The 24,754-nt window shown below is 47.8% G+C and overlaps 1 protein-coding gene across 1 annotated transcript in view; it reads right to left on the minus strand.

Moving 5' to 3' along the window:
* MYRFL (myelin regulatory factor like) overlaps nucleotides 1-24,754 on the minus strand; it is a 250,541-nt gene that overhangs the window by 69,667 nt on the left and 156,120 nt on the right. The window contains exons 20-21 of the mRNA XM_063927477.1: nucleotides 23,962-24,024; nucleotides 7,554-7,641 (exon numbers count right to left, since the gene is read on the minus strand). Of these exons, the coding sequence (XP_063783547.1) occupies nucleotides 7,554-7,641; nucleotides 23,962-24,024 (151 nt within the window). The remainder of the gene's footprint in view (nucleotides 1-7,553; nucleotides 7,642-23,961; nucleotides 24,025-24,754) is intronic.

Genomic DNA, 24,754 nt, shown 5'->3' on the forward strand with positions numbered 1-24,754 from the left:
TACTACAGGGGCTATTATGTGTGTAAGCAGCACTACTTCAGGGGCTATTATGTGTGTAAGAGGCGCTACTACAGGGGCTATTATGTGTGTAAGTGCCGCCACTACAGGGGCTATTATGTGTGTAAGCGGCGCCACTACAGGGGCTATTATGTGTGTAAACGGCACCACTACAGGGGCTATTATGCGTGTAAATGGCGCTACTACAGGGGTTATTATGTGTTTAAGCGGCACTACTTCAGGGGCTATTATGTGTGTAAGAGGCGCTACTACAGGGGCTATTATGTGTGTAAGTGCCGCCACTACAGGGGCTATTATGTGTGTAAGCGGCGCCACTACAGGGGCTATTATGTGTGTAAACGGCACCACTACAGGGGCTATTATGCGTGTAAATGGCGCTACTACAGGGGTTATTATGTGTTTAAGCGGCACTACTTCAGGGGCTATTATGTGTGTAAGAGGCGCTACTACAGGGGCTATTATGTGTGTAAGTGCCGCCACTACAGGGGCTATTATGTGTGTAAGCGGCGCCACTACAGGGGCTATTATGTGTGTAAACGGCACCACTACAGGGGCTATTATGCGTGTAAATGGCGCTACTACAGGGGTTATTATGTGTTTAAGCGGCACTACTTCAGGGGCTATTATGTGTGTAAGCGGCGCCACTACTGGGAACATTACGTGTATAAACAGCACTACTATGTTCAGAGTAATGTGAATAAGATTCTACTACTGTGTGGCGTAATTTGAAATGGGGGTACTAATGTGTGGCCACGCCCCTTCCTTGTGAGACCACACCCTTTTTTCCGCAGCGTACAGTCCCTTTGGAAAATATGGGAGGGCGCAAATTTATAGTTTAGATATCTGAAGGGAAAAGGGGAGGGGGAGACCTGAGCACAGGTGTATCAATTAGGGTGTGAATCAAATGCTAAGAATATATTGTTCCACAGTGTAATATAAGTACCATGGTTTTATCCAGTGGAATTCCACTTAGAAATGTCTCAGGTGGAGGTGCTCCCCTGAGAGTATGGTGAATGTACAGTATATACAAAAAGGGGCAGAAGAAACTCTCTTTTTCTGGGGGCACTCTTATAGTTATAAAATTTAACTTTTATTACTGTACTTTAAAAACAATAAGTATTGTAATCACATACAGATAGACAAACATCACATATAACATATAGTTGTAGATAACAGCAGAGATAATAAACTCTCCTGCTGTAATAAATGCTTCAAATAGACAATGTGTAGTTCACTGATAATTCAGAAAGCGTGAGCAAAATAATTATTTTTCTTTTTCAAAACTGGTACCATATTTTCAAGGTCTCAGATGATTCCTATTGATACAGTAGGTAACACAGTTCAAAGTGCAGATACTGTATACAGCCGGTAAATAATAATAATGACTCCAAATAACAATCACCAATGAGTCCACACCACAGAATATCTCACAAAATTGCCAAATACTTGAAGATATCAGTCCTTAATGTCAATATTGCAGATTAATAACATGCAATGTGAGGGTATGTCGTGCAGGATAAAGGCAGGGGTTAAAGTGAGCCGGAACGGGGCGGAAATGCATTCCGTCAGTTCCACTTGTAGACGGAACGCAGTTCTGCCTCCTCCAGCTCACCTCACCCGATGTGTGCCGGCACTGCAGGGAGATGCCGGGGCGCCCACAGAGATTGTGTTACCAGCGGGCGCCCGTCTCCCTATCTACAGCGGCAGCTGGAGGCAGGAGCTCACTACTGAGCACCGGCTTCCAACTCTGTTACTGTGCGCTATGGCAGAGACGTCATGACATCTCTCTCATAGTGCTGGGGAGCGGACGCCAAGAGAGGACTGCAGCGGCCGGACACGGAGCGGGGCTTGGTGAGTATGGTGTGTTTTGTCTGTTTTTTTTCCTTTGTGTAGCGGCACATCTACTGGGGGGCATCTACTGCGGTCAAACCACTGGGGGCATTACTACTGAGGGGCATCTACTGGGGGCATCTACTGGGGGCAAACTACTGGGGGACATTACTACTGGGGTGAAAACTACTGGGGGCAAATTACAAGGGGGCAAACTACTGGGGGCATAACTACAGGGGCTAAACTACTGGGGGCACACTACAGGGGGGCATTACTACTGGTGGCTAAACTACAAGGGGCAAACTACTGGGGCTAAACTACTGGGGCTAAACTTCTGAGGGCATTACTACTGGGAGGTTAAACTAAAGGGGGGTAAACTACTGGGGTCATAACTGCAGGGGCATAACTACTGGGGCTAAACTACAGGGGGCTAAACGACTGGGATCATTACTACAGGTAACATTACCACTGGGGGCAATACTACACAGGGGCATTACGAATTAAGGGCATTACTAATGAGGGCATTGTAAAGGGAGCACTTCATAAGCGGCATCACTCCTGGGGACATAAGGGGCACTAATATTGCGGGCATTGCAAAAGGGGCACCACTACTATGGGCTCTATATAAGGGGCACTACCACTGTGGGCACTACCAGTACAGTGGACATTGCATAAGGAGCACTACTACTGTGGGCATTGTATAAGGGGCGCTACTGCTGTAGGCATTATTACTATTGTGTGACCACGCCCCTTTCTTTTTGAGACCACGCCCCTTACCTTTATTACATGTGCACTGTGGGGAGGGGGATGAGTTTCACCACCTCTCTAGGACCACTTTAAGCACTGGATAAAGGTAAAACTCCTTGCATGAGGGGTAGTAACAGGTAACCTTGTATTTTGACACTAATTGTGGCAGCTGCTGCTCACTGTGTACAGGTGCATTTATAGTGAGTGAGCGTGTCCCACAGTGTCACAGGGTTTTGAATCAGGATAATTTGGTGCTTCTGCTGTTGTAGGGTAACGACCTGGGTGCCCTGTTGTAATTAGCGCAGGGGACTCAATAGATCATTTCCCACAACGAGAGAGTGCCGACGCAGAAGATGATAGACTGTCAGAAAAGATATAGAATAAAGACACCTGGGCTGCCCTCAGAGTATGCTGCTTCCCTGCATATGCCACTGCTATTGGTGCAGGGTGAGCGATACTGTGACCTATTGTGGTGTGTATGGAAAGCAGAAAGGTCAGCGGCAGTGTTTTGTGTCCCGATGGTGCCTAATGGTATTGCAGGGTCTCTAACCATGCCCTGCAGCACTTCTCACAGCGCCCTGAAAGCAAGGAGGTACCTGTTCGGAGTATGAGTATCGCAGCGGTGAATTTGCTCTGTTCAGTCCGGCTGTACTGGTGGTGCGGTGTCCCGCTAGTGCACTCAGGGGCACCGGCTTCTCAGACAGTTGTTTCGCAGTGATGCTTCTTCAGTGAGACTCACTGAAGAAGCATCACTATAAATGCACCTGCACACAGTGCAGAGACTCACTCACTATAAATGCACCTGCACACAGTGCAGAGACTCACTCACAATAAATGCACCTTTACACAGTGCAGTGACTCACTCACTATAAATGCACCTGCACACAGTGCAGAGACTCACTCACTGTAAATGCACCTGCACACAGTGCAGAGACTCACTCACTATAAATGCACCTGCACACAGTGCAGAGACTCACTCACTATAAATGCACCTGCACACAGTGCAGAGACTCACTCACTATAAATGCACCTGCACACAGGAGGGTCATTCCGAGTTGTTCGCTCGTTGCCGATTTTCGCTATGCTGCGATTAGTTGCTTACTGCGCATGCGCAAGTTTTGCAGAGCGCATGCGCTTAGTTATTTTGCACAAAAGTTAGGTATTTTACTTACGGCATAACGAAGCTTTTCCATCGCTGTGCTGATCGTAGTGTGATTGACAGGAAGTGGGTGTTTCTGTGCGGAAAATGGTCGTTTTATGGGTGTGTGCGGAAAAACGCAGGGGTTCTACGCGAAAACGCAGGAGTGGCTGGAGAAACGGGGGAGTGGCTGGGCGAACGCTGGATGTGTTTGTGACGTCAAACCAGGAACAAAAAGGACTGAGCTGGTCGCAATGGCAGAGTAAGTCTGGAGATACTCAGAAACTGCGGGGTAATCGTTACGAGAAAATTAGCGAAGCTTTCGTTCGCAATTCTGCTATGCTAAGATACACTCCCAGTAGGCGGCGGCTTAGCGTGTGCAATGCTGCTAAAAGCAGCTAGCGAGCGAACAACTCGGAATGACCCCCACAGTGCAGAGACTCACTCACTATAAATGCACCTGCACACAGTGCAGAGACTCACTCACTATAAATGCACCTGCACACAGTGCAGAGACTCACTCACTATAAATGCATCTGCACACAGTGCAGTGACTCACTCACTATAAATGCACCTGCACACAGTGCAGAGACTCACTCACTATAAATGCATCTGCACACAGTGCAGAGACTCACTCACTATAAATGCATCTGCACACAGTGCAGTGACTCACTCACTATAAATGCATCTGCACACAGTGCAGAGACTCACTCACTATAAATGCATCTGCACATAGTGCAGTGACTCACTCACTATAAATGCATCTGCACATAGTGCAGTGACTCACTCACTATAAATGCACCTGCACACAGTGAGCAGCAGCTGCCCCAATTAGTGTCAAAATACAAGGTTGCCTGTTACTACCCCTCCACTATGCAAGGAGTTTTACCTTTATCCTACACGACATACCCTCACATTGCATGTTATTAATCTGCAATATTGACATTAAGGACTGATATCATCAAGTATTTGGCAATTTTGTGAGATATTCTGTGGTGTGGACTCATTGGTGATTGTTATTTGGAGTCATTATTATTCTTTACCGGCTGTATACAGTATCTGCACTGTGAACTGTTACCTACTGTATCAATAGGAATCATCTGAGACCTTGAAAATATGGTACCAGTTTTGAAAAAGAAAAATAATTATTTTGCTCACGCTTTCTGAATTATCAGTGAACTACACATTGTCTATTTGAAGCATTTATTACAGCAGGAGAGTTTATTATCTCTGCTGTTATCTACAACTATATGTTATATGTGATGTTTGTCTATCTGTATGTGATTACAATACTTATTGTTTTAAAGTACAGTAATAAAAGTTAAATTTTATAACTATAAGAGTGCCCCCACAAAACAAGAGAGTTTCTTCTGCTCCTTCTTGTATATACAAATTTATAGTTTGCAGGGGGGCGCCGAACACCCTAGCACCGGCCCTGCGGTACAGTGACAAAGATGATTAAACTAAAGGGGGGTACTCACGGAGCAATATTCTAAGCAATCTGACTAGATTGCTTAGAATTTCAGCATGATCGCTCTGTGTATAGCCCCTACAGCGATAGCGATGCGCAGCCCCGCGCATCGCTATCGCTGGTGCTAGATTGGCTGATCTAGCAGGTCGCTCACTTCACCCGCTGGGTGAAATGAGCGCCCCCCCGTCTCCCCCCGCACGCTCAGCACAGATTGCGCTGTGCTGAGCAGCGGGAGAGATGTGTGTTGAGTGGTTCGCTCAGCACACATCTCTCCCGCATCAGCCCGTCTATATGGGCCTTAAGCATACTGCTATTTGTAAAAGGGATTAAAGTGCTAAAAGGGATTATGGGGGTAATTCTGAGTTGATCGCAGCAGCAAGTTTGTTAGCAATTGGGCAAAACCATGTGCACTGCAGGTAGGGCAGATGTAACATGTGCAGAGAGAGTTAGATTTGGGTGGGTTATTTTGTTTCTGTGCAGGGTAAATACTGGCTGCTTTATTTTTACACTGCAATTTAGAGTTCAGTTTGAATACACCCCACCCAAATCTAACTTCTCTGCACATGTTATATCTGCCCCTCCTGCAGTGCACATGGTTTTGCCCAACTGCTAAAAAATTTCCTGCTGCGATCAACTTGGAATTACCCCCTATGTCTCGTTTTATTGAGTGCAAGGATGGGAAACTAATTACATGGGGCTCTTCTGACCTTGAAATACAGTTTTTACACAATTGTTGGCAGAAGTGTCAAGGGGTCAGGGCGGAATTAAATTATCTGGGCTAACTGAATTCCACCCTGACCCCTCCACACAGCCTGGACTGGATTCATTTCTGCCAACATTAGTGAATAAACTGTACTTAAAGGCAGAAGAGCACTATGTAATTGGTGTACCTTCCCACTCCGAAAAACGGGGGGTAACCGCGGGCTTTTTCACAATTTTTGGGCTATTTAATTACAGCCCCTTTTTTGCTCCTGTCAAATTATCTATTTTCCAGCGTTAACACACAGAATCTGGAATAAGTTCCCAGATTTATGAGTTACCACTGCCACAGCTCGCAAAAACAAGTTTTTAACAGGAGGGTTTGAGTCTGCTTAGGTTTAGAAAAAAAATACCTGATTAGTACATCCGGCATCCTAACTTCGTGGCTATTTGAATAACCCTAGGGAATCAATTAGCCAGCAGTAAATTACCGCGGCTAACTGAATTCCCACCAGAGTGCTCTCACTTTTGCTCCATGCAGTGAGTAGTCTGTACAGAGTGAAAATTACATCATCAATGGGAGTCACTGATGCAGCATAAAGTTCCTTTCCACATGGAGCAAATGTTGGAGCTGCTGTGAAGACAAAAGCCCTCATCTGGATACCACAGCAGGTAAGAATAAGAATACGTGAAGAGGGGAGAATGGGAGCCAATAGTCTAGCCACTGGGGGAGTGAATGCTCCATCTAACACATAATTCTGAAGCTGTGCATCGCGGGACTCTGGGACAACGCAGCACTCATATGGTTTGTGTTGGCATTCTTGAGGGCTCCAGCACATGCTGCCTGTATCTTTGCGCTGTGTGAGATGGTCACCTCCACTCCACAGGCTGACTGCACCCACTTCAGCAGCAAGCCACTTAAAAAGAGATGACATTGATGATTTCCCAAACAATCAAATGTACCCTAAAAATGACTTTACAGTAAGGAGGAACTCTAGTGTAATTAGTTAAAGCTCATTTGCGGCAAGAAGGATGAACTTCACCAGAAACTGAATTAAGGACGTAGCAGCACTGTCCATATTCTAGTAGGGATGAGGCTCTTTCCTGCTGGTTCAAAGTGTGAAAAAGTTTCTGTAGTCTTGAAGTAAAAGTGTTTATGTCCTTGCACACGCTATATTCTTAAGCTGCTGTACAAAATACTGTCATCATACTGTGGGTAATAGTGCTCTCTGCTGGCAACTGATGGTCATAAACGCTACCTTAGCTTTGGCATGTATACATTTCCAAATGAATTCCATAGTAGTTCTGGAGTGACAAGCATGAAAAATGCATTTTTATATATACTGTACACTTGGCGTATATGTGGATGGACTGATTAGCATAATTAAACCACATGTAGATTTTTTTAAATCCTTATTGGTAAATGCTAAAATCCTACTTTTAAAAGGATAAATCTGAAAAATCCAGACATATGCAGTGTAAAGCTAATGTGAGACTGTCAAATTGTCAGAACGAGTGTTTTGAAGGACGCATATTTCTATAAAACTAATTTCTAATATATGTATATGTGAGAGAGCTCACAGCACAACATGGTTATACTGCATGTAGCAGAACATAAATTCCCTGTGTAATTTAGAGTGAATCTCTTACCCACACTCCAGGCTTTTGCTGCAGTACTTCCGGTCTATTATTTGCTGATTCTCAACAATCTTTAAAGAGCTGATTGATGTGTCAATCCCTGAAAGAGCATGGGTATAATAAAACTATATATGAAGCTGTGATACAGTATATATGACAGTTGTAAATGCTATAAATAAAAAAAATCAGATGATTGCAGTATGTCAGAAGTAGAAGAATGTATTTTTTCCCATTTAAATGAATTTGTTTGCACATAACGATCAGAGCTGAATAAAGGAATCCAGAGTTTGGGATAAATAAAATAGAACTGAGTAAACAAAAATCTAAACACTTTTGCAGAGTCTAATGTATGTGATAAATAGATACATGTTAATGATACAGAAACAAAAAAATTAAGAACGTCTTAAAAAATTGTTTCTTTTATAGTTATAACAAAGTATTTATTGTTGTAATCTGTAATATCCATTAATCATTTCCAGTCCATTATCAGTATAAATATAATGCATGCTGACTGAGCCAACAAGATGGTATACGGTGTGCATAATCTACAGATGCTGCCCATTAGAATGCCCACCTTTCCCAATGGCCAGGCAGGCATAGGAGGGGGATATTAGTGATGCTGCAGATTGCTATCAGTGGCTGGTCGCATCAGGGGCTGGATTCAGTTCCCAACACAAGTTGCACATTGGATGCAAAGTACCAATGTTCGGTACTTTGTGATTGTGCCGGACCCATACTGCGCATATGTAGTATGGGTCCTGCGTCGTCAGAAACACTATGGCTGCAGGCATGAAATGATTGACAGTCTGCAGCCTCTTTTTGCGGGAAGGCCAGGATCTCCGTCTTTCAACAGAGATTTCCAGGCCTCTTGGAAGGAGCTGCGGCGGCTGACCTTCGTGACCCCATTGGTCACTCAGCCGGCCATTGTCCTCAGATGCAGCAGTGAATCACACATGCATGCAGGAGGCATCTTCTTATACCAAACGTTTCCTTCTCCATTACCATATCTGTGCAATGAAGCAATGCTCACTCCAACCACATCTGAATCAGTTATGATTAGATGCTTTTGACTAAATTAGCAAATTGAAAATTAAGTTATCAAACTACTCTTGCCGAGACATAGGCTCAGATAACAGCCCGTCCCAGTGAAGAGTTGGAAGCAAAGCGTGGCTACCTCTCTCACTTTTCCTCTGGATACAGACCGAATGCTCAAAAGTACCAGTCTCCATAGAAACCTTATGGAGACCTATGGGGGCTACTTTTGTAATCGGAAATATGGAACCGTGCTGCTGTGGAACCCCTTTCATACAGTATATCCTGGGGATGCTTACATGTTACAGGTGATTTCCCTGCAAAATGACTTCAATAAATATACCGCAAAGAGGGTCTGACAAATTTATTCTGTCCTTAAAACAAGTGGAAATAATAAGAATTTACTCACCGGTAATTCTATTTCTCGTAGTCCGTAGTGGATGCTGGGGACTCCGTAAGGACCATGGGGAATAGACGGGCTCCGCAGGAGACTGGGCACACTATAAGAAAGATTTGGTACTACCTGGTGTGCACTGGCTCCTCCCTCTATGCCCCTCCTCCAGACCTCAGATAGGATACTGTGCCCGGAAGAGCTGACACAATAAGGAAGGATTTTGAATCCCGGGTAAGACTCATACCAACCACACCAATCACACCGTATAACTCGTGATATTAAACCCAGTTAACAGTATGAAATACAACTGAGCCTCTCAACAGATGGCTCAACAATAACCCTTTAGTTAGGCAATAACTATATACAAGTATTGCAGACAATCCGCACTTGGGATGGGCGCCCAGCATCCACTACGGACTACGAGAAATAGAATTACCGGTGAGTAAATTCTTATTTTCTCTGACGTCCTAGTGGATGCTGGGGACTCCGTAAGGACCATGGGGATTATACCAAAGCTCCCAAACGGGCGGGAGAGTGCGGATGACTCTGCAGCACCGAATGAGAGAACTCAAGGTCCTCCTCAGCCAGGGTATCAAATTTGTAGAATTTAGCAAACGTGTTTGCCCCTGACCAAGTTGCAGCTCGGCAAAGTTGTAAAGCCGAGACCCCTCGGGCAGCCGCCCAAGATGAGCCCACCTTCCTCGTGGAATGGGCTTTCACTGATTTAGGATGCGGCAATCCAGCCGCAGAATGCGCCAGCTGAATTGTGCTACAAATCCAGCGAGCAATAGTCTGCTTAGAAGCAGGAGCACCTATTTTGTTGGGTGCATACAGGATAAAAAGCGAGTCAGTTTTCCTGACTCCAGCCGTCCTGGAAACATAAATTTTCAAGGCCCTGACTACGTCCAGTAACTTGGAATCCTCAAAGTCCCTAGTAGCCGCAGGCACCACAATAGGTTGGTTTAAGTGAAAAGCTGATACCACCTTAGGGAGAAACTGGGGACGAGTCCTCAATTCTGCCCTATCCATATGGAATATCAGATAAGGGCTTTTACATGACAAAGCCGCCAATTCTGACACACGCCTGGCCGAAGCCAAGGCCAATAACATGACCACTTTCCACGTGAGATATTTCAGATCCACGGTTTTAAGTGGTTCAAACCAATGTGATTTTAGGAAACTTAACACCATATTGAGATCCCAAGGTGCCACAGGAGGCACAAAAGGGGGCTGAATATGAAGCACTCCCTTTACAAAAGTCTGAACTTCAGGTAGTGAAGCCAGTTCTTTCTGGAAGAAAATCGACAGAGCCGAAATCTGGACCTTAATGGAACCCAATTTTAGGCCCATAGTCACTCCTGACTGTAGGAAGTGCAGAAAACGACCCAGCTGAAATTCCTCTGTAGGGGCCTTCCTGGCCTCACACCACGCAACATATTTTCGCCAAATGCGGTGATAATGGTTTGCGGTTACTTCTTTCCTGGCTTTTATCAGCGTAGGAATGACTTCCTCCGGAATGCCCTTTTCCTTTAGGATCCGGAATTCAACCGCCATGCCGTCAAACGCAGCCGCGGTAAGTCTTGGAACAGACAGGGCCCCTGCTGTAGCAGATCCTGTCTGAGCGGTAGAGGCCATGGGTCCTCTGATAACATTTCTTGAAGTTCCGGGTACCAAGCTCTTCTTGGCCAATCCGGAACCACGAGTATCGTTCTTACTCCTCGCCTTCTTATTATTCTCAGTACCTTTGGTATGAGGGGCAGAGGAGGGAACACATAAACCGACTGGTACACCCACGGTGTCACTAGAGCGTCCACAGCTATCGCCTAAGGGTCCCTTGACCTGGCACAATATCTCTTTAGCTTCTTGTTGAGGCGGGACGCCATCATGTCCACCTGTGGCCTTTCCCAACGGTTTACCAACAGTAGGAAGACTTCTGGATGAAGTCCCCACTCTCCCGGGTGTAGGTCGTGTCTGCTGAGGAAGTCTGCTTCCCAGTTGTCCACTCCCGGAATGAACACTGCTGACAGTGCTAGTAAGTGATTTTCCGCCCATCGGAGAATCCTTGTGGCTTCTGCCATGGCCACCCTGCTTCTTGTGCCGCCCTGTCGGTTTACATGGGCGACTGCCGTGATGTTGTCTGATTGGATCAGAAGCGGCTGGTTTTGAAGCAGGGGCCTTGCCTGACTTAGGGCATTGTAAATGGCCCTCAGTTCCAGAATGTTTATGTGTAGGGACGACTCCTGACTTGACCAAAGTCCCTGGAAATTTCTTCCCTGTGTGACTGCGCCCCAGCCCCGAAGGCTGGCATCCGTGGTCACCAGGACCCAGTCCTGTATGCCAAATCTGCGGCCCTCTAGAAGATGAGCACTCTGCAGCCACCACAGTAGAGACACCCTGGTCCTTGGAGACAGGGTTATCAGTTGATGCATCTGAAGATGCGATCCCGACCACTTGTCCAAGAGGTCCCACTGGAAGGTCCTTGCATGGAACCTGCCGAATGGAATTGCTTCGTACGAAGCCACCATTTTTCCCAGGACTCGTGTGCAGTGATGCACCGATACCCGTTTTGGTTTTAGGAGGTCTCTGACTAGAGATGACAGCTCCTTGGCTTTCTCCTGCGGGAGAAACACTTTTTTTCTGTTCTGTGTCCAGAATCATCCCCAGGAACAGTAAGCGTGTGGAAGGAACCAGTTGTGACTTTGGAATGTTTAGAATCCAGCCATGCTGTTGTAGCACTTCCCGAGATAGTGCTACTCCGACCAGTAACTGCTCCCTGGACCTCGCCTTTATTAGGAGATCGTCTAAGTACGGGATAATTAAAACTCCCTTTTTTCGAAGGAGTATCATAATTTCTGCCATTACCTTGGTAAACACCCTCGGTGCCGTGGACAGTCCAAACGGTAGTGTCTGGAATTGGTAATGGCAATCCTGTACCACAAATCTGAGGTACTCCTGGTGAGGAAGGTAAATTGGGACATGCAGGTAAGCATCCTTGATGTCCAGGGATACCATGTAATCCCCCTCGTCCAGGCTTGCAATAACCGCCCTGAGCGATTCCATCTTGAACTTGAATCTTTTTATGTATGTGTTCAAGGATTTCAAATTTAAAATGGGTCTCACCGAACCATCCGGTTTCGGTACCACAAAGAGTGTGGAATAGTAACCCCGTCCTTGTTGAAGTAGGGGTACCTTGACTATCACCTGCTGGGAATACAGCTTGTGAATTACCTCTAGCACAGCCTCCCTGCCCGTGGGAGTTGTCGGTAAGGCCGATTTGAGGAAACGGCGGGGGGGAGGCGCCTCGAATTCCAGCTTGTACCCCTGAGATACTACTTGAAGGATCCAGGGATCCACCCGTGAGCGAACCCACTGATCGCTGAAATTTTTGAGGCGGCCCCCCACCGTACCTGGCTCCGCCTGTGGAGCCCCACCGTCATGCGGCGGATTTGGAAGAAGCGGGGGAGGACTTTTGTTCCTGGGAACCTGCTGCGTGGTGCAGCTTTTTTCCCCTTCCTCTGCCTCTAGACAGAAATGACCCGCCTTTTCCCCGCCTGTTTTTCTGGGGTCGAAAGGACTGTACCTGATAATACGGCGCTTTCTTAGGCTGTGAGGGGACTTGGGGCAAAAATGCTGACTTCCCAGCTGTTGCTGTGGAAACAAGGTCTGAGAGACCATCCCCGAATAACTCCTCACCCTTATAAGGCAAAACTTCCATGTGCCTTTTAGAATCTGCATCCCCTGTCCACTGCTGAGTCCATAAGCCTCTCCTAGCAGAAATGGACAATGCACTTATTCTAGATGCCAGCCGGCAGATCTCCCTCTGTGCATCTCTCATGTACAAGACTGAGTCTTTTATATGCTCTACGGTTAGCAATATAGTGTCCCTGTCCAGGGTGTCAATATTTTCTGACAGGGAATCTGACCAAGCAGCAGCAGCAGCACTGCACATCCACGCTGAAGCAATAGCTGGTCTCAGTATAACACCAGTGTGTGCATATATAGACTTTAGGATAGCCTCCTGCTTTCTATCAGCAGGTTCCTTTAGGGCGGCCGTATCCGGAGACGGTAGTGCCACCTTTTTAGACAAATGTGTGAGCGCTTTATCCACCCTAGGGGGAGTTTCCCAACGTGACCTATCCTCTGGCGAGAAAGGGAACGCCATTAGTAATTTTTTTGAAATCACCAATTTTTTATCAGGGAAAGCCCACGCTTCTTCACACACTTCATTTAATTCTTCAGATGGGGGAAAAACTATTGGTAGTTTTTTCTCCCCAAACATAATACCCTTTTTTGAGGTACCTGGGTTTTACCCCTCCCCTTTTAGCACCTGAGTGACATTACAATCTGATTGAGCAGCTTTCCACTTTGTGTATTGTATATAGAGAGGCATAAATGGGTCAGCATTAGGAGGGATTGCTGACTCCAGAAGTGCCATAGGGGAAGCCAGGGGTATCCCCAGGTAAGCTGGCTCTCAGATGCTGTAGGTGCCATTACCATGTGGCCTTACACTGGGAATTTAACCCAGATATATTTGTAATTATTTATGGGGTGGGTGTGGGGTGCGGCGGCCCCTGTGTCGGTATGGCTGGGCTGCTTCAGGTCGGCACACCCTAACACTTTATTAACACTTATTATTTTTCCTATCACTTTGTATACATTATTTTAATCACACCACTTACATAGCACTTCTGTGCTTCTTATTAACCCTTATTAATTCTCACCTGTGTGCTGACCTGGGGTGGCCGACCTGTGCCGACATCGTGGGGTCCTGCACCCCCGGCCCATACCTAGTATTAGGGACCCCCAGTGACGGAGAAGCCTTGTCGATCGGCCTGGGGGCTTAACCCTATATCTGCAGATATACGCAACTAAGATCTTCGTATTATCTGACTATTATTATGTAGAAATATTATTCACTCGGTGTGCATTAGGGAACACAGTTTTTTTCCTACACAGAATTACCCCTCCCCTTTTAGCACCTGAGTGACATTACAATCTGATTGAGCAGCTTTCCACTTTGTGTATTGTATATAGAGAGGCATAAATGGGTCAGCATTAGGAGGGATTGCTGACTCCAGAAGTGCCATAGGGGAAGCCAGGGGTATCCCCAGGTAAGCTGGCTCTCAGATGCTGTAGGTGCCATTACCATGTGGCCTTACACTGGGAATTTAACCCAGATATATTTGTAATTATTTATGGGGTGGGTGTGGGGTGCGGCGGCCCCTGTGTCGGTATGGCTGGGCTGCTTCAGGTCGGCACACCCTAACACTTTATTAACACTTATTATTTTTCCTATCACTTTGTATACATTATTTTAATCACACCACTTACATAGCACTTCTGTGCTTCTTATTAACCCTTATTAATTCTCACCTGTGTGCTGACCTGGGGTGGCCGACCTGTGCCGACATCGTGGGGTCCTGCACCCCCGGCCCATACCTAGTATTAGGGACCCCCAGTGACGGAGAAGCCTTGTCGATCGGCCTGGGGGCTTAACCCTATATCTGCAGATATACGCAACTAAGATCTTCGTATTATCTGACTATTATTATGTAGAAATATTATTCACTCGGTGTGCATTAGGGAACACAGTTTTTTTCCTACACAGAATTACCCCTCCCCTTTTAGCACCTGAGTGACATTACAATCTGATTGAGCAGCTTTCCACTTTGTGTATTGTACCTGGGTTTCTATCAGAAATGTGTAAAACCTCTTTCATTGCCTCAATCATGCAACGAATGGCCCTAGTGGACATTAAATTTGACTCATCGTCGTCGACACTGGTATCAGTATCCGTGTCGACATCTGTGTCTGCCATCTAAGGTAGTGGGCGTTTTAGAGCCCCTGATGGCCTTTGAATTGCCTGGGCAGGCACGAGCTGAGAAGCCGGCTGTCCCGCATTTGGCATGTCGTCAAATTTTTTATGTAAGGAGTCGACACTTGCACGTAATTCCTTCCATAAGTCCATCCACTCAGGTGTCTGCCCCGCAGGGGGTGACATCACATTTATAGGCATCTGCTCCGCCTCCACATAAGTCTCCTCATCAAACATGTCGACACAGCCGTACCGACACACCGCACACACACACACAGGGAATGCTCTTAAAGGAGACAGTACCCCACAAAAGCCCTTTGGGGAGACAGAGAGAGAGTATGCCAGCACACACCAGAGCGCTATATAATGCAGGGACTAACTGAATTATGTTCCCTATAGCTGCTATAATATTTACTGCGCCTCAAATTTGTGCCCCCCCCTCTCTTTTTTACCCTTTTCTGTAGTGTAGACTGCAGGGGAGAGTCAGGGAGCTTCCTTCCAGCGGAACTGTGAGGGAGAAATGGCGCCAGTGTGCTGAGGGAGATGGCTCCGCCCCTTTTTCGGCTGACTTTTCTCCCGCTTTTTTCTGTATTCTGGCAGGGGTAATTTCCACATATATAGCCTCTGGGGCTATATATTGTGGTTATTTTGCCAGCCAAGATGATTTTATTGCTGCTCAGGGCGCCCCCCCCCCCCAGCGCCCTGCACCCTCAGTGACCGGAGTGTGAAGTGTGTATGAGGAGCAATGGCGCACAGCTGCAGTGCTGCGCGCTACCTTGGTGAAGACTGAAGTCTTCTGCCGCCGATTTTCCGGACCATCTTCTTGCTTCTGGCTCTGTAAGGGGGACGGCGGCGCGGCTCCGGGAACGAACACCAAGGACGGGTCCTGCGGTCGATCCCTCTGGAGCTAATGGTGTCCAGTAGCCTAAGAAGCCCAAGCTAGCTGCAAGCAGGTAGGTTCGCTTCTTCTCCCCTTAGTCCCTCGTTGCAGTGAGCCTGTTGCCAGCAGGTCTCACTGTAAAATAAAAAAACCTAATATATACTTTCTTTCTAGGAGCTCAGGAGAGCCCCTAGTGTGCTTTTATCCAGCTCGGCCGGGCACAGAAATCTAACTTAGGTCTGGAGGAGGGGCATAGAGGGAGGAGCCAGTGCACACCAGGTAGTACCAAATCTTTCTTATAGTGTGCCCAGTCTCCTGCGGAGCCCGTCTATTCCCCATGGTCCTTACGGAGTCCCCAGCATCCACTAGGACGTCAGAGAAAGCTTGTTACACATTTCAGTCAGAATTATGTTTCACAACAATTTATTAAAGATATTTTCTCTTTGTTAGCAACAGCACCTGCAGATGCCCCATCACTTTCTGTAGGGACAGTTATTTAGCAAGCTTCGAAAAGCTTCACATTTCAGGGCTTGCACCATTACCTAGTGTTATTCCCAGATGGCATTAGCCTGCTTACCTTATTACAGCAATCCGGGGGAAAGGGCTAAAGAGCTGTTGAGACTCCTCTCCAGTGGCCTGGAGCTGATCACAGCTTTTCTGCTGTGCACATGCGCACCAGTATGTAAAGAGACTATCAACGGGATGGGCTGTTATTGGAGATCATATCCAAGTGACCCAAGATTGAGTCATTGCCTAGAAATAATACTTCTTATTGCCATTCTACGGGGTGGTAAGGAATGCAAATTTTCAGGGGTAGATCACAATTTTTAAGAAATATGCCCTTAAATGAGTGATAAGTGATATGATGGCACTCATTCAGTGTTTTAGATGATCCTAAAACTATTAAATAATGGCTGGAGTTCATGTAATGGTAGCACCAGCCATGGGGGTATCCAGCCAGGGTCATAACTAGAGGCTGGCCAGGATGGCACTCACCAGGGTAGCTGTTCTATGGGGGGCACCACCTGTCTCAGCCTGCCAACCCATAGGCGGCCTTTCTGCTGCCCAGATGACCCATTCAAGACCTTTATTATTATTCATTGTTTTGAGCTTCTTTTGGTCTGTTTGGTGGTGTCCGTATTCTTGACAATCAATCAGAGGGAGGAAGCTGAAACATCTCATGTCCAGTGCCAGGTTACAGCCTCAGCCTCATATCATAGTGTGCGGATCCAACGGCTATACAACACATCACAGGGAGGTTGGGCTCTGTCAGCAGAGGCGTATCTAGCACGGGGCGAGCAGGGCACGTGCCCTGGGTGCTGTAGCAGGGGCCAGTGTACGCGTGCGGTCACTGGCCCTGCTACTAACAATCCTGTACCTCCTCACCTGGGGCGGGCCGGCGCCGCCCCATGGGGCCGGAGGTGGCGCTGGTTTCGGGCAGCACTGGAGACCGGGCCTGGTCCGGTCTTCCCCTGCCCGGCCAGTTGCAGAGTTCGGCAGCGGGCGTGGGGGCGGCGGTGAATATCCACCGCCGGTCCACGCGGGTGATAGCGGCGGGCCTGCATCCTCCGGGACTCAGGCCCCGCCAATCACCGTGCAGCTTTTTGAATTTGGCGCCAGCCGCGAGCCAATCGCGGCTCGTGAGCTGGCAGCCAAAAAGGAGTGGTGGCGGCGAGCCAATCCCGGCTCGCAGCGTCATAGCCCCGCCCCCTGGCACTGGCTTGTATTAGCCAGCGCCGGGCGCGAGGTCTCAGTTCGGCGGCAGAGAAGGAGCAGAGAAGAGCTCCCAAAGATTGCAGTAGGAAGACGGCGCCAGAAGTCCCGGAGGGTGGCGGTAGTTGCAAAAGAGCTGAGACACGCCGCCGCCCGCCGGGTGAAGTACAAAGAGCCGACGCCTGTCGGTGAAGACGTGGGAAGCACTGGGACAGCGGTGTGCAACGCAAAAGAGCGTGCACAGGCCACCGCTGCCCAGGTGAAGTCTCCAGGAAGCCCGGAGGTGGTGGGAGCCATCCCGCCTCCGGCGAAGACAATGCGGTGGGCGTGGCCGGACCAGGCTTGGTCCAGCCATTGCCCTTTGGACGGGTAAGTTCAGGTAGTGCCCCCCCACCCCACCCCTAGACCACCAGGGATTCGGGCACTAGGCCCGTGGGGCATTGGCAGGCACTAGGCCTGAGGCGCATTAGGCGGGCGATAGGCCCGGGGGTAGCAAAGGGGGCATTAGGCCCACCAGCCTGAGGCACCGTAGGCGGGCACTAGGCCCGTGGGGCAAAAACAGGCACTAGGCCTGAGCAGCAGAGGGCGTTAGGCCCCCATTATCCCCCCCACAGTTAGGCAGGCCCACGGCCTGAGCAGCAAAGGGCATTAGGCCCCCATTATCCCCCCACAGTTAGGCAGGCCCACGGCCTGAGCAGCAAAGGGCGTTAGGCCCCCCATTATCCCCCAGATAGACAGACATAGGCAGGGGGCATCCAGGGCAAGGAGGCCCAACGCTATGGTGTGTACAGTAAGTCGGCGCTACGTCGCAGGTTGCATAAGTCGGCACTCGGCCGCAGGTTGCATAAGTCGGCACTCGGGCGCAGGTTGCTGAAGTCGGCGCTAGGCCGCAGGTTACTGAAGTCGGCGCTAGGCCGCAGGTTACTGAAGTCGGCGCTACGTCGCAGGTTGCTGAAGTCGGCGCTACGCCGCAGGTTGCTGAAGTCGGCGCTACGCCGCAGGTTGCTGAAGTCGGCGCTACGCCGCAGGTTGCTGAAGTCAGCGCTACGTCGCAGGTTGCATAAGTCGGCACTCGGCCGCAGGTTGCTTAAGTCGGCGCTAGGCCGCAGGTTGCATAAGTTGGCGCTACGCCGCGTGTGTGATGAGTTCTCAGTTTTCCCCACAGCCAGGCCCCCATGAAAGGTAGGCTGTCGGAAGTACGCGTTGGTGAGTACCACAAGGTTGAAACAGTATTACGGTATCGTGTTATAACCTCTGTATAAGTGTCTCTCCATCATAAAGCGTAAGCAGCGCCACGTCCCGTGGGCTGTGTTGTGTGTTCTCTTACAGGAGCAAGGAAGAAGGGCCAGTCGTCTGGCAGAGATCCGAGGATACCGCTGGTGAGCGTAAACGTGTTTCGTGTGTTGTCTGTGGTGTATGTTACCCCTTCCCCCACCTCCCCTTTGGGCGTTTTCGTTCAGGGTTGCCCCTGGTGCTTCGCACCACTACGGGGGCACTCAGTCTGAGGCCACAAGTGCCAATGATGACCCTTCACTGAGCCCAGTGTAGGCCACCCCTGCGTAGTGTGTCCCCCATTCTTGAAGCTGAAACATCTCATGTCCAGTGCCAGGTTACAGCCTCAGCCTCATATCATAGTGTGCAGATCCAACGGCTATACAACACATCACAGGGAGGTTGGGCTCTGTCAGCAGAGGCGTATCTAGCACGGGGCGAGCAGGGCACGTGCCCTGGGTGCCATGGTGGCCCCAGCAGAGGGGGGTGCCACTGGTACCTGCACGACCCGCTCGCCCCATGCGACAGGGTTTTCGCCGCCGGCGCTGCCCCGCACCTGACACAGATCGGATAATTCTCACTGATCCGATCTGCCGTGTTGCGCTCCCGAGTCCCGGCTGCCCACTTCACTATCAGCAGCCGCCGGCGCCTCACAGCACAGCCATGCGACGGCACAGCTATCCAAACATAAGGGATGCAGCAGAATGTGGCTCAGTGAGAGCCGGGATACCTAGCGTCGTTTTGACCCAGTGGAGGCTGTGCTGCTTAGGACTCGGAGTAGAGAGTCAGAGCGGAACATGCAGGAGAGCTTTGGTCTGCAATTTACAGCCTGTCTGCCAGCAAAAGTAAGACAGGCTGTATTGATTTATTTTTCCCTGCTCCTATTAATTAATTTAGAATTTTATGCTCTGCTTCATATATACTGTAATATATATGTGTGTGTGTGTGTGTGTGTGTGTGTGTGTGTGTGTGTGTGTATGCGTGTGTGTGTGTGCGTGTATGCGTGTGTGTGTACGTATATTATTATACAGTATGTATATACTGTACACATGTATATATGTATTTACGGGTTGGGACTGAGGCATTCCACTGTTTAGAATCCTTCCAGGGATGACATGAGTCATGAAGCAAGGTACCCCACACCCCTTTACCCTCTCTTACTGCAGCCACCCCCACAGCCTAACCCTCTGCCCACCCCCACAGCTTAACCCTAACCCCCCCCCCCCCTAATCCTAACCCACCACGGGGGTGCCTAACCCCCCCTCCCCGCAGCGTAAACCTAACCACCCTTCCCACAGCCTAACCCTTCCCCCACAGCCTAAACCTAACCTCTCATCACGGCTTACCTCTCCAACATCCCAACAGGCACTCAATCGAGATCCCAGCTGTCAGTATGCCAATTCCGGCATTCTAATCAGTGTTGGGATCAGTAGGAGAGAAGATCGCCCTTCGGAGTGTAGCAGACCACACTAAAAAGGGTGCATCCCCGGTGCGGTGCCGAAGATGTGGAGTGTCGGAGGTGGCAGAAGCGCCGCAGCTTGGGGTGAGAAACCGCTGCAACCCTTCCGCTGCAAAACTCTGCAATTAGTCAATTAAGGGCGTAGGCTCCCCTCACCACAGTGCCCCGCAGGCCTTGTTAACTAAGGGGGTAGGATCCCCTCACTCTATAATATGAATTTTGGCTCATACCATGTGCTGTAACGTGAATTTCGGCTCATACTGTGTGCTATAATGTGAATTTCGGCTCATTCAGTGTGCTATAATGTGAATTTCGGCTCATTCAGTGTGCTATAATGTGAATTTCGGCTCATTCAGTGTGCTACAATGTGAATTTCGGCTCATTCAGTGTGCTACAATGTGAATTTCGGCTCATTCAGTGTGCTACAATGTGAATTTCGGCTCATTTAGTGTACTACAATGTGAATTTCAGCTCATTCAGTGTGCTACAATCATAGGCACATGCGGGGAGGGGGGGGTTCTGGTTGCCCAGAAACCCCCCTACCCTTGGCAGGTGGCAAACTATGACAACAATAGCAATGGTATAGAATACGATTACTAGAGCTGCCGCCGCATCATGCAGAGCTGCTGCACATACCCAGTAGCAGCTTTTTCTACAAAGTTTGCTGTGTGTGTGGTTCTGAGCCCTCATTCAGTGCACTGGACCAAAGAGTAGCTACCAGAAAGAAGAGAAAGGAGCCTTACCATGTGGTGGGAGAATGTGTGCTTAGAAAGTGAGGTACTAGTTCCATAATGTTTGTGCCTTTGTTATAGTATGTTTAACCTTTTCCAGACCACATATAAAATATTATTTATATAATTTAAATATGTTTCTTACAGCCTATACTATAGATCAGTGGTTCTCAACCTCGGTCCTCAAGTACCCCCAACAGTTCATGTTTTCCAGGTCACTTAGCAGTTGAACAGGTGTATTCATTACTCACTGACACATTTTACAAGACGCACAGGCGGAGCTAATTATTTCACTTGCAGTCCTGTGAGGAAACCTGGAAAACATGAACTGTAGGGGGTACTTGAGGACCGAGGTTGAGAACCACTGCTATAGATCATCTATAATGTTCCGCAGAGTGGAATATATGGAGATTGCATTTGGAAACCCCCCTCTAGAAATCCTGCGTTTGCCACTGACCATGTGAATTTCGGCTCATTCAGTGTGCTACAATGTGAATTTCGGCTCATTCTGCGTGCTACAATGTGAATTTCGGCTCATTCAGTGTGCTACAATGTGAATTTCGGCTCATTCAGTGTGCTATAATGTGAATTTCGGTTCATTCAGTGTGCTACAATGTGAATTTCGGCTTATTCAGTGTGCTACAATGTGAATTTCGGCTCATTCAGTGTGCTATAATGTGAATTTCGGCTCATACCGTGTGCTATAAAGTGAATTTCGGCTCATTCAATGTGCTATAATGTGAATTTCGGCTCATACCGTGTGCTATAATGTGAATTTCGGCTCATACCGTGTGCTATAATGTGAATTTCGGCTCATACCGTTTGCTATAATGTGAACTTCGGCTCATACCGTGCGGGCTAATGTCAATTTCGGCTCATACCGTGTGGGGTAATGTCAATTTCAGCTCATACCGTGTGTGGTAATGTCAATTTCGGCTCATACCGTGTGGGGTAATGTGAATTTCGGCTCATACCGTATGGGGTAATGTGAATTTCGGCTCATACCATGTGCTATAACGTGAATTTCGGCTCATACCGTGTGGGGTAATGTGAATTTTCGGCTCATACAGTTTGCTATGTGAAAGGGGCACCAGCACAAGATAGTATAAGGGGTCCTACTACACTGAAGGACACACCTCTTTTCAGTGACCACGCCCCCTTTTCACGCGCATAATTGCTATCTACACTTTTTCATTCCCCCTTCAAAAAATTCCACTTCGACCACTGCGCCTACATCTATACATACACACCCTGACATCTTTATATACAGTGACACTGGTGGCGTGTGCACATACTTTCCTTTTGTAGGTTTTTTTTTTTTTGGGGGGGGGGGTCATTATTGATCTTGCCCTGGGCTCCAAAAACCCTAGTTATGCCTCTGTCTGTCAGTGAAGATGGAAGTGACATTGGCACTGAAGATTTAGAAGTAAGGAGCCTGCAGCTTGCTATCTGGGACCTTGTCATCACTAGAATTGGACAATGCGCCCTCTGACCACAGTGGGAGTTAGCTTCCTTACTGACCTTTAGGCACTAGTATTATTAGTACAGAGAATTATTATATCAATCTGATTATACCTTGCAGAACACATTGCAGGGAGAGCATAAAATAGCATAATATCATCTGTCTTCCTATTTGGAGGGGGCATGGCCTGGTCATGGAGGAAACCCAAATTCCTCCAAAGCAATACTAAGCATAGGACTGCTTAGTGCGGCACTGCCTTCATGTTGCTTGGAGCTGATGGACACCACACAGTAATGCCCCCTCTACACTCTAACTCAAGTCATGTCATTCCTGCATTTTTTATAATTATCCCCATGTCTGCATATTCCTACAAGGGCTCCCATCTTGCCCCTCAGTCCTCGCCCCTATCCTACTAATCTCTCTGTTGTCCCTCTTTCCCATAGTTCCTGACCAACATTCTTATCCTCCTGTCTGTTACCGAACACAGTCTCATACTCAGGTTCCTTAAGAACCACTAAGTCCATTGTCCCATGGGCAGGGCCTTCAATAGTACGGACTATGCTCAGGGGGATCAGTACGAGATCCCGGCGGTCAGTAGACCAACAGTTGGTATCCCGGCGGCGAGCGCAGTGTGTCCACTTGCCACTCTTCGGGTTTCTATTTCCCTCCGGGGGTGGCGTGGACCACAACCCAAGAGGGGTAACCGGCTGGTGGTCAGAACTCAGACCACCAGTATTGCAGCTGGTGTCGGGATTCCGGTGTCAGTATCCTGACCACCAGGATCCCGACAGGCAGTCTATTGACTGCCTCCCTGTTCAGGGACAGACTGGGGCTCTTAGACAGCTCTGGCACTCCACTGCACGTGCACATGTCAAGAGGGCATGGTCAAGACTCAAGACTCAGGAGGGTGTGCATGAGCCACGGGGGCATGGCCTCACTGCACACCCCTATCTCTCTGTATGCCGGGCAACCGAGCAGATCACCGGAAAGGTGGAGCTGCATGGCCATTCCCAGTCTCTATGTGTGCCATGCAGCCAGACATGCCAGATGGCCAGTCAGGCCCAGCCTATGTCCTAAACTGCAGAGACGGCCAAGTTATAAGCAAAAATGATTATATTCACTTTGCCGGGGGTGTCCAGAGCCTTAGATACAGCCCTGGGCCTAGCCCTTCTGCTGCCTGAGGTGGAAACTGAAATGATGCCTCTCTCATTTTTTATGTGAGTAGTGTTCTCTTTAAAAGGCAAATACTGTGGCTTTAAATCATGGCTTAATAGAAATTTCTAATTAGGACTTTCATAGTAAGAATATTAGCCTTTTATAGATTAAAATCAGGAAATTTTGCCTGCCATCTAAGCCAGCTCCCTGGTATAGGTACTATTTAACTGATGATCTTCTTTTGTCACATCTTAGTGCACCCTTATTCCTCATTTGAACACTTGTCCATTCACTGTAAATGGATTTCAATCATTATTTTATTGGTGCCACTGCCAGGGACTATTTGAGAAATCTTCTGAAGGTAGTAATGGTCAATTTATAAGTTAAGTGTTAAATAAGGAGGAGAAAAACAAATGTTTTTGCACTGCCTATCACGGACAACCTACTGACCTATCTGTGAACTGAAATGGTTATTGTCCAATACAACATTCAGAAGCATCTACTTACAGTCAGTTGAAAATGAAGGTCTGTCAAGCCAGCGTTTTTTAGGTACAACTTTACTGAGGATTCCTGCAAATAAACAATACATGTCATTAATGATTGTACTATGAAGCATTGAAAGATTAGAATGTCAAGAAAGCATACAATTCATTGTTGGTTGTTCCTATAATGACCTGGATACAAGCCTACCTACTTAGACTACCAGGTGTAACATCTGATTACTATTATTTTTTTCCCCGGGCTGCTCCAATGATCTGGAGTGCCCTCTGGCTTTCTGTTCAGCTTTCGTCTAACCTCCCAGCTTTCAAAAAAGCCCTTAAAACTGTTTGTTTGTTTGTTTGTTTGTTTTTTTGGTTGTAGCTTCTCATTCCTCCACTTGACTCTACAGTCTCTGCCCTCTTCTAGCTATTTTGTAGGCTAGAGCAGGCAGGGCCCTCTCTACATATTAATGATAATGGTGCACTGTAATTATGCATTTTTGGGAACCTGTCGACTTGTTTTTATTAGTCTGACTGCATGAAACTTATTGCTAGTTGTATTCACCTTGTTCGGCACTACGGAACCCTTCTGGCACCCTATAAAAATGATAATAAAATAGTAAAGTGATTCAAAAACCTAAACATCAACTACATCTTCTTATCTATGCCTCTTTCCAACTCTGTACTTCACACAATCAGTTCTCAGTTACACATTTACCGACATCCCATTAGATCCTCTCTTCCCACTTTTATATCTGCTTAGTATCTTATATCTTGCTTTTTATTCAGTCTCCTTATGCCTTTTTCATTCTGTCCCTTTT

The sequence above is a fragment of the Pseudophryne corroboree genome, chromosome 6, assembly GCF_028390025.1.
Source record: "Pseudophryne corroboree isolate aPseCor3 chromosome 6, aPseCor3.hap2, whole genome shotgun sequence".
NCBI lineage: Eukaryota > Metazoa > Chordata > Amphibia > Anura > Myobatrachidae > Pseudophryne > Pseudophryne corroboree.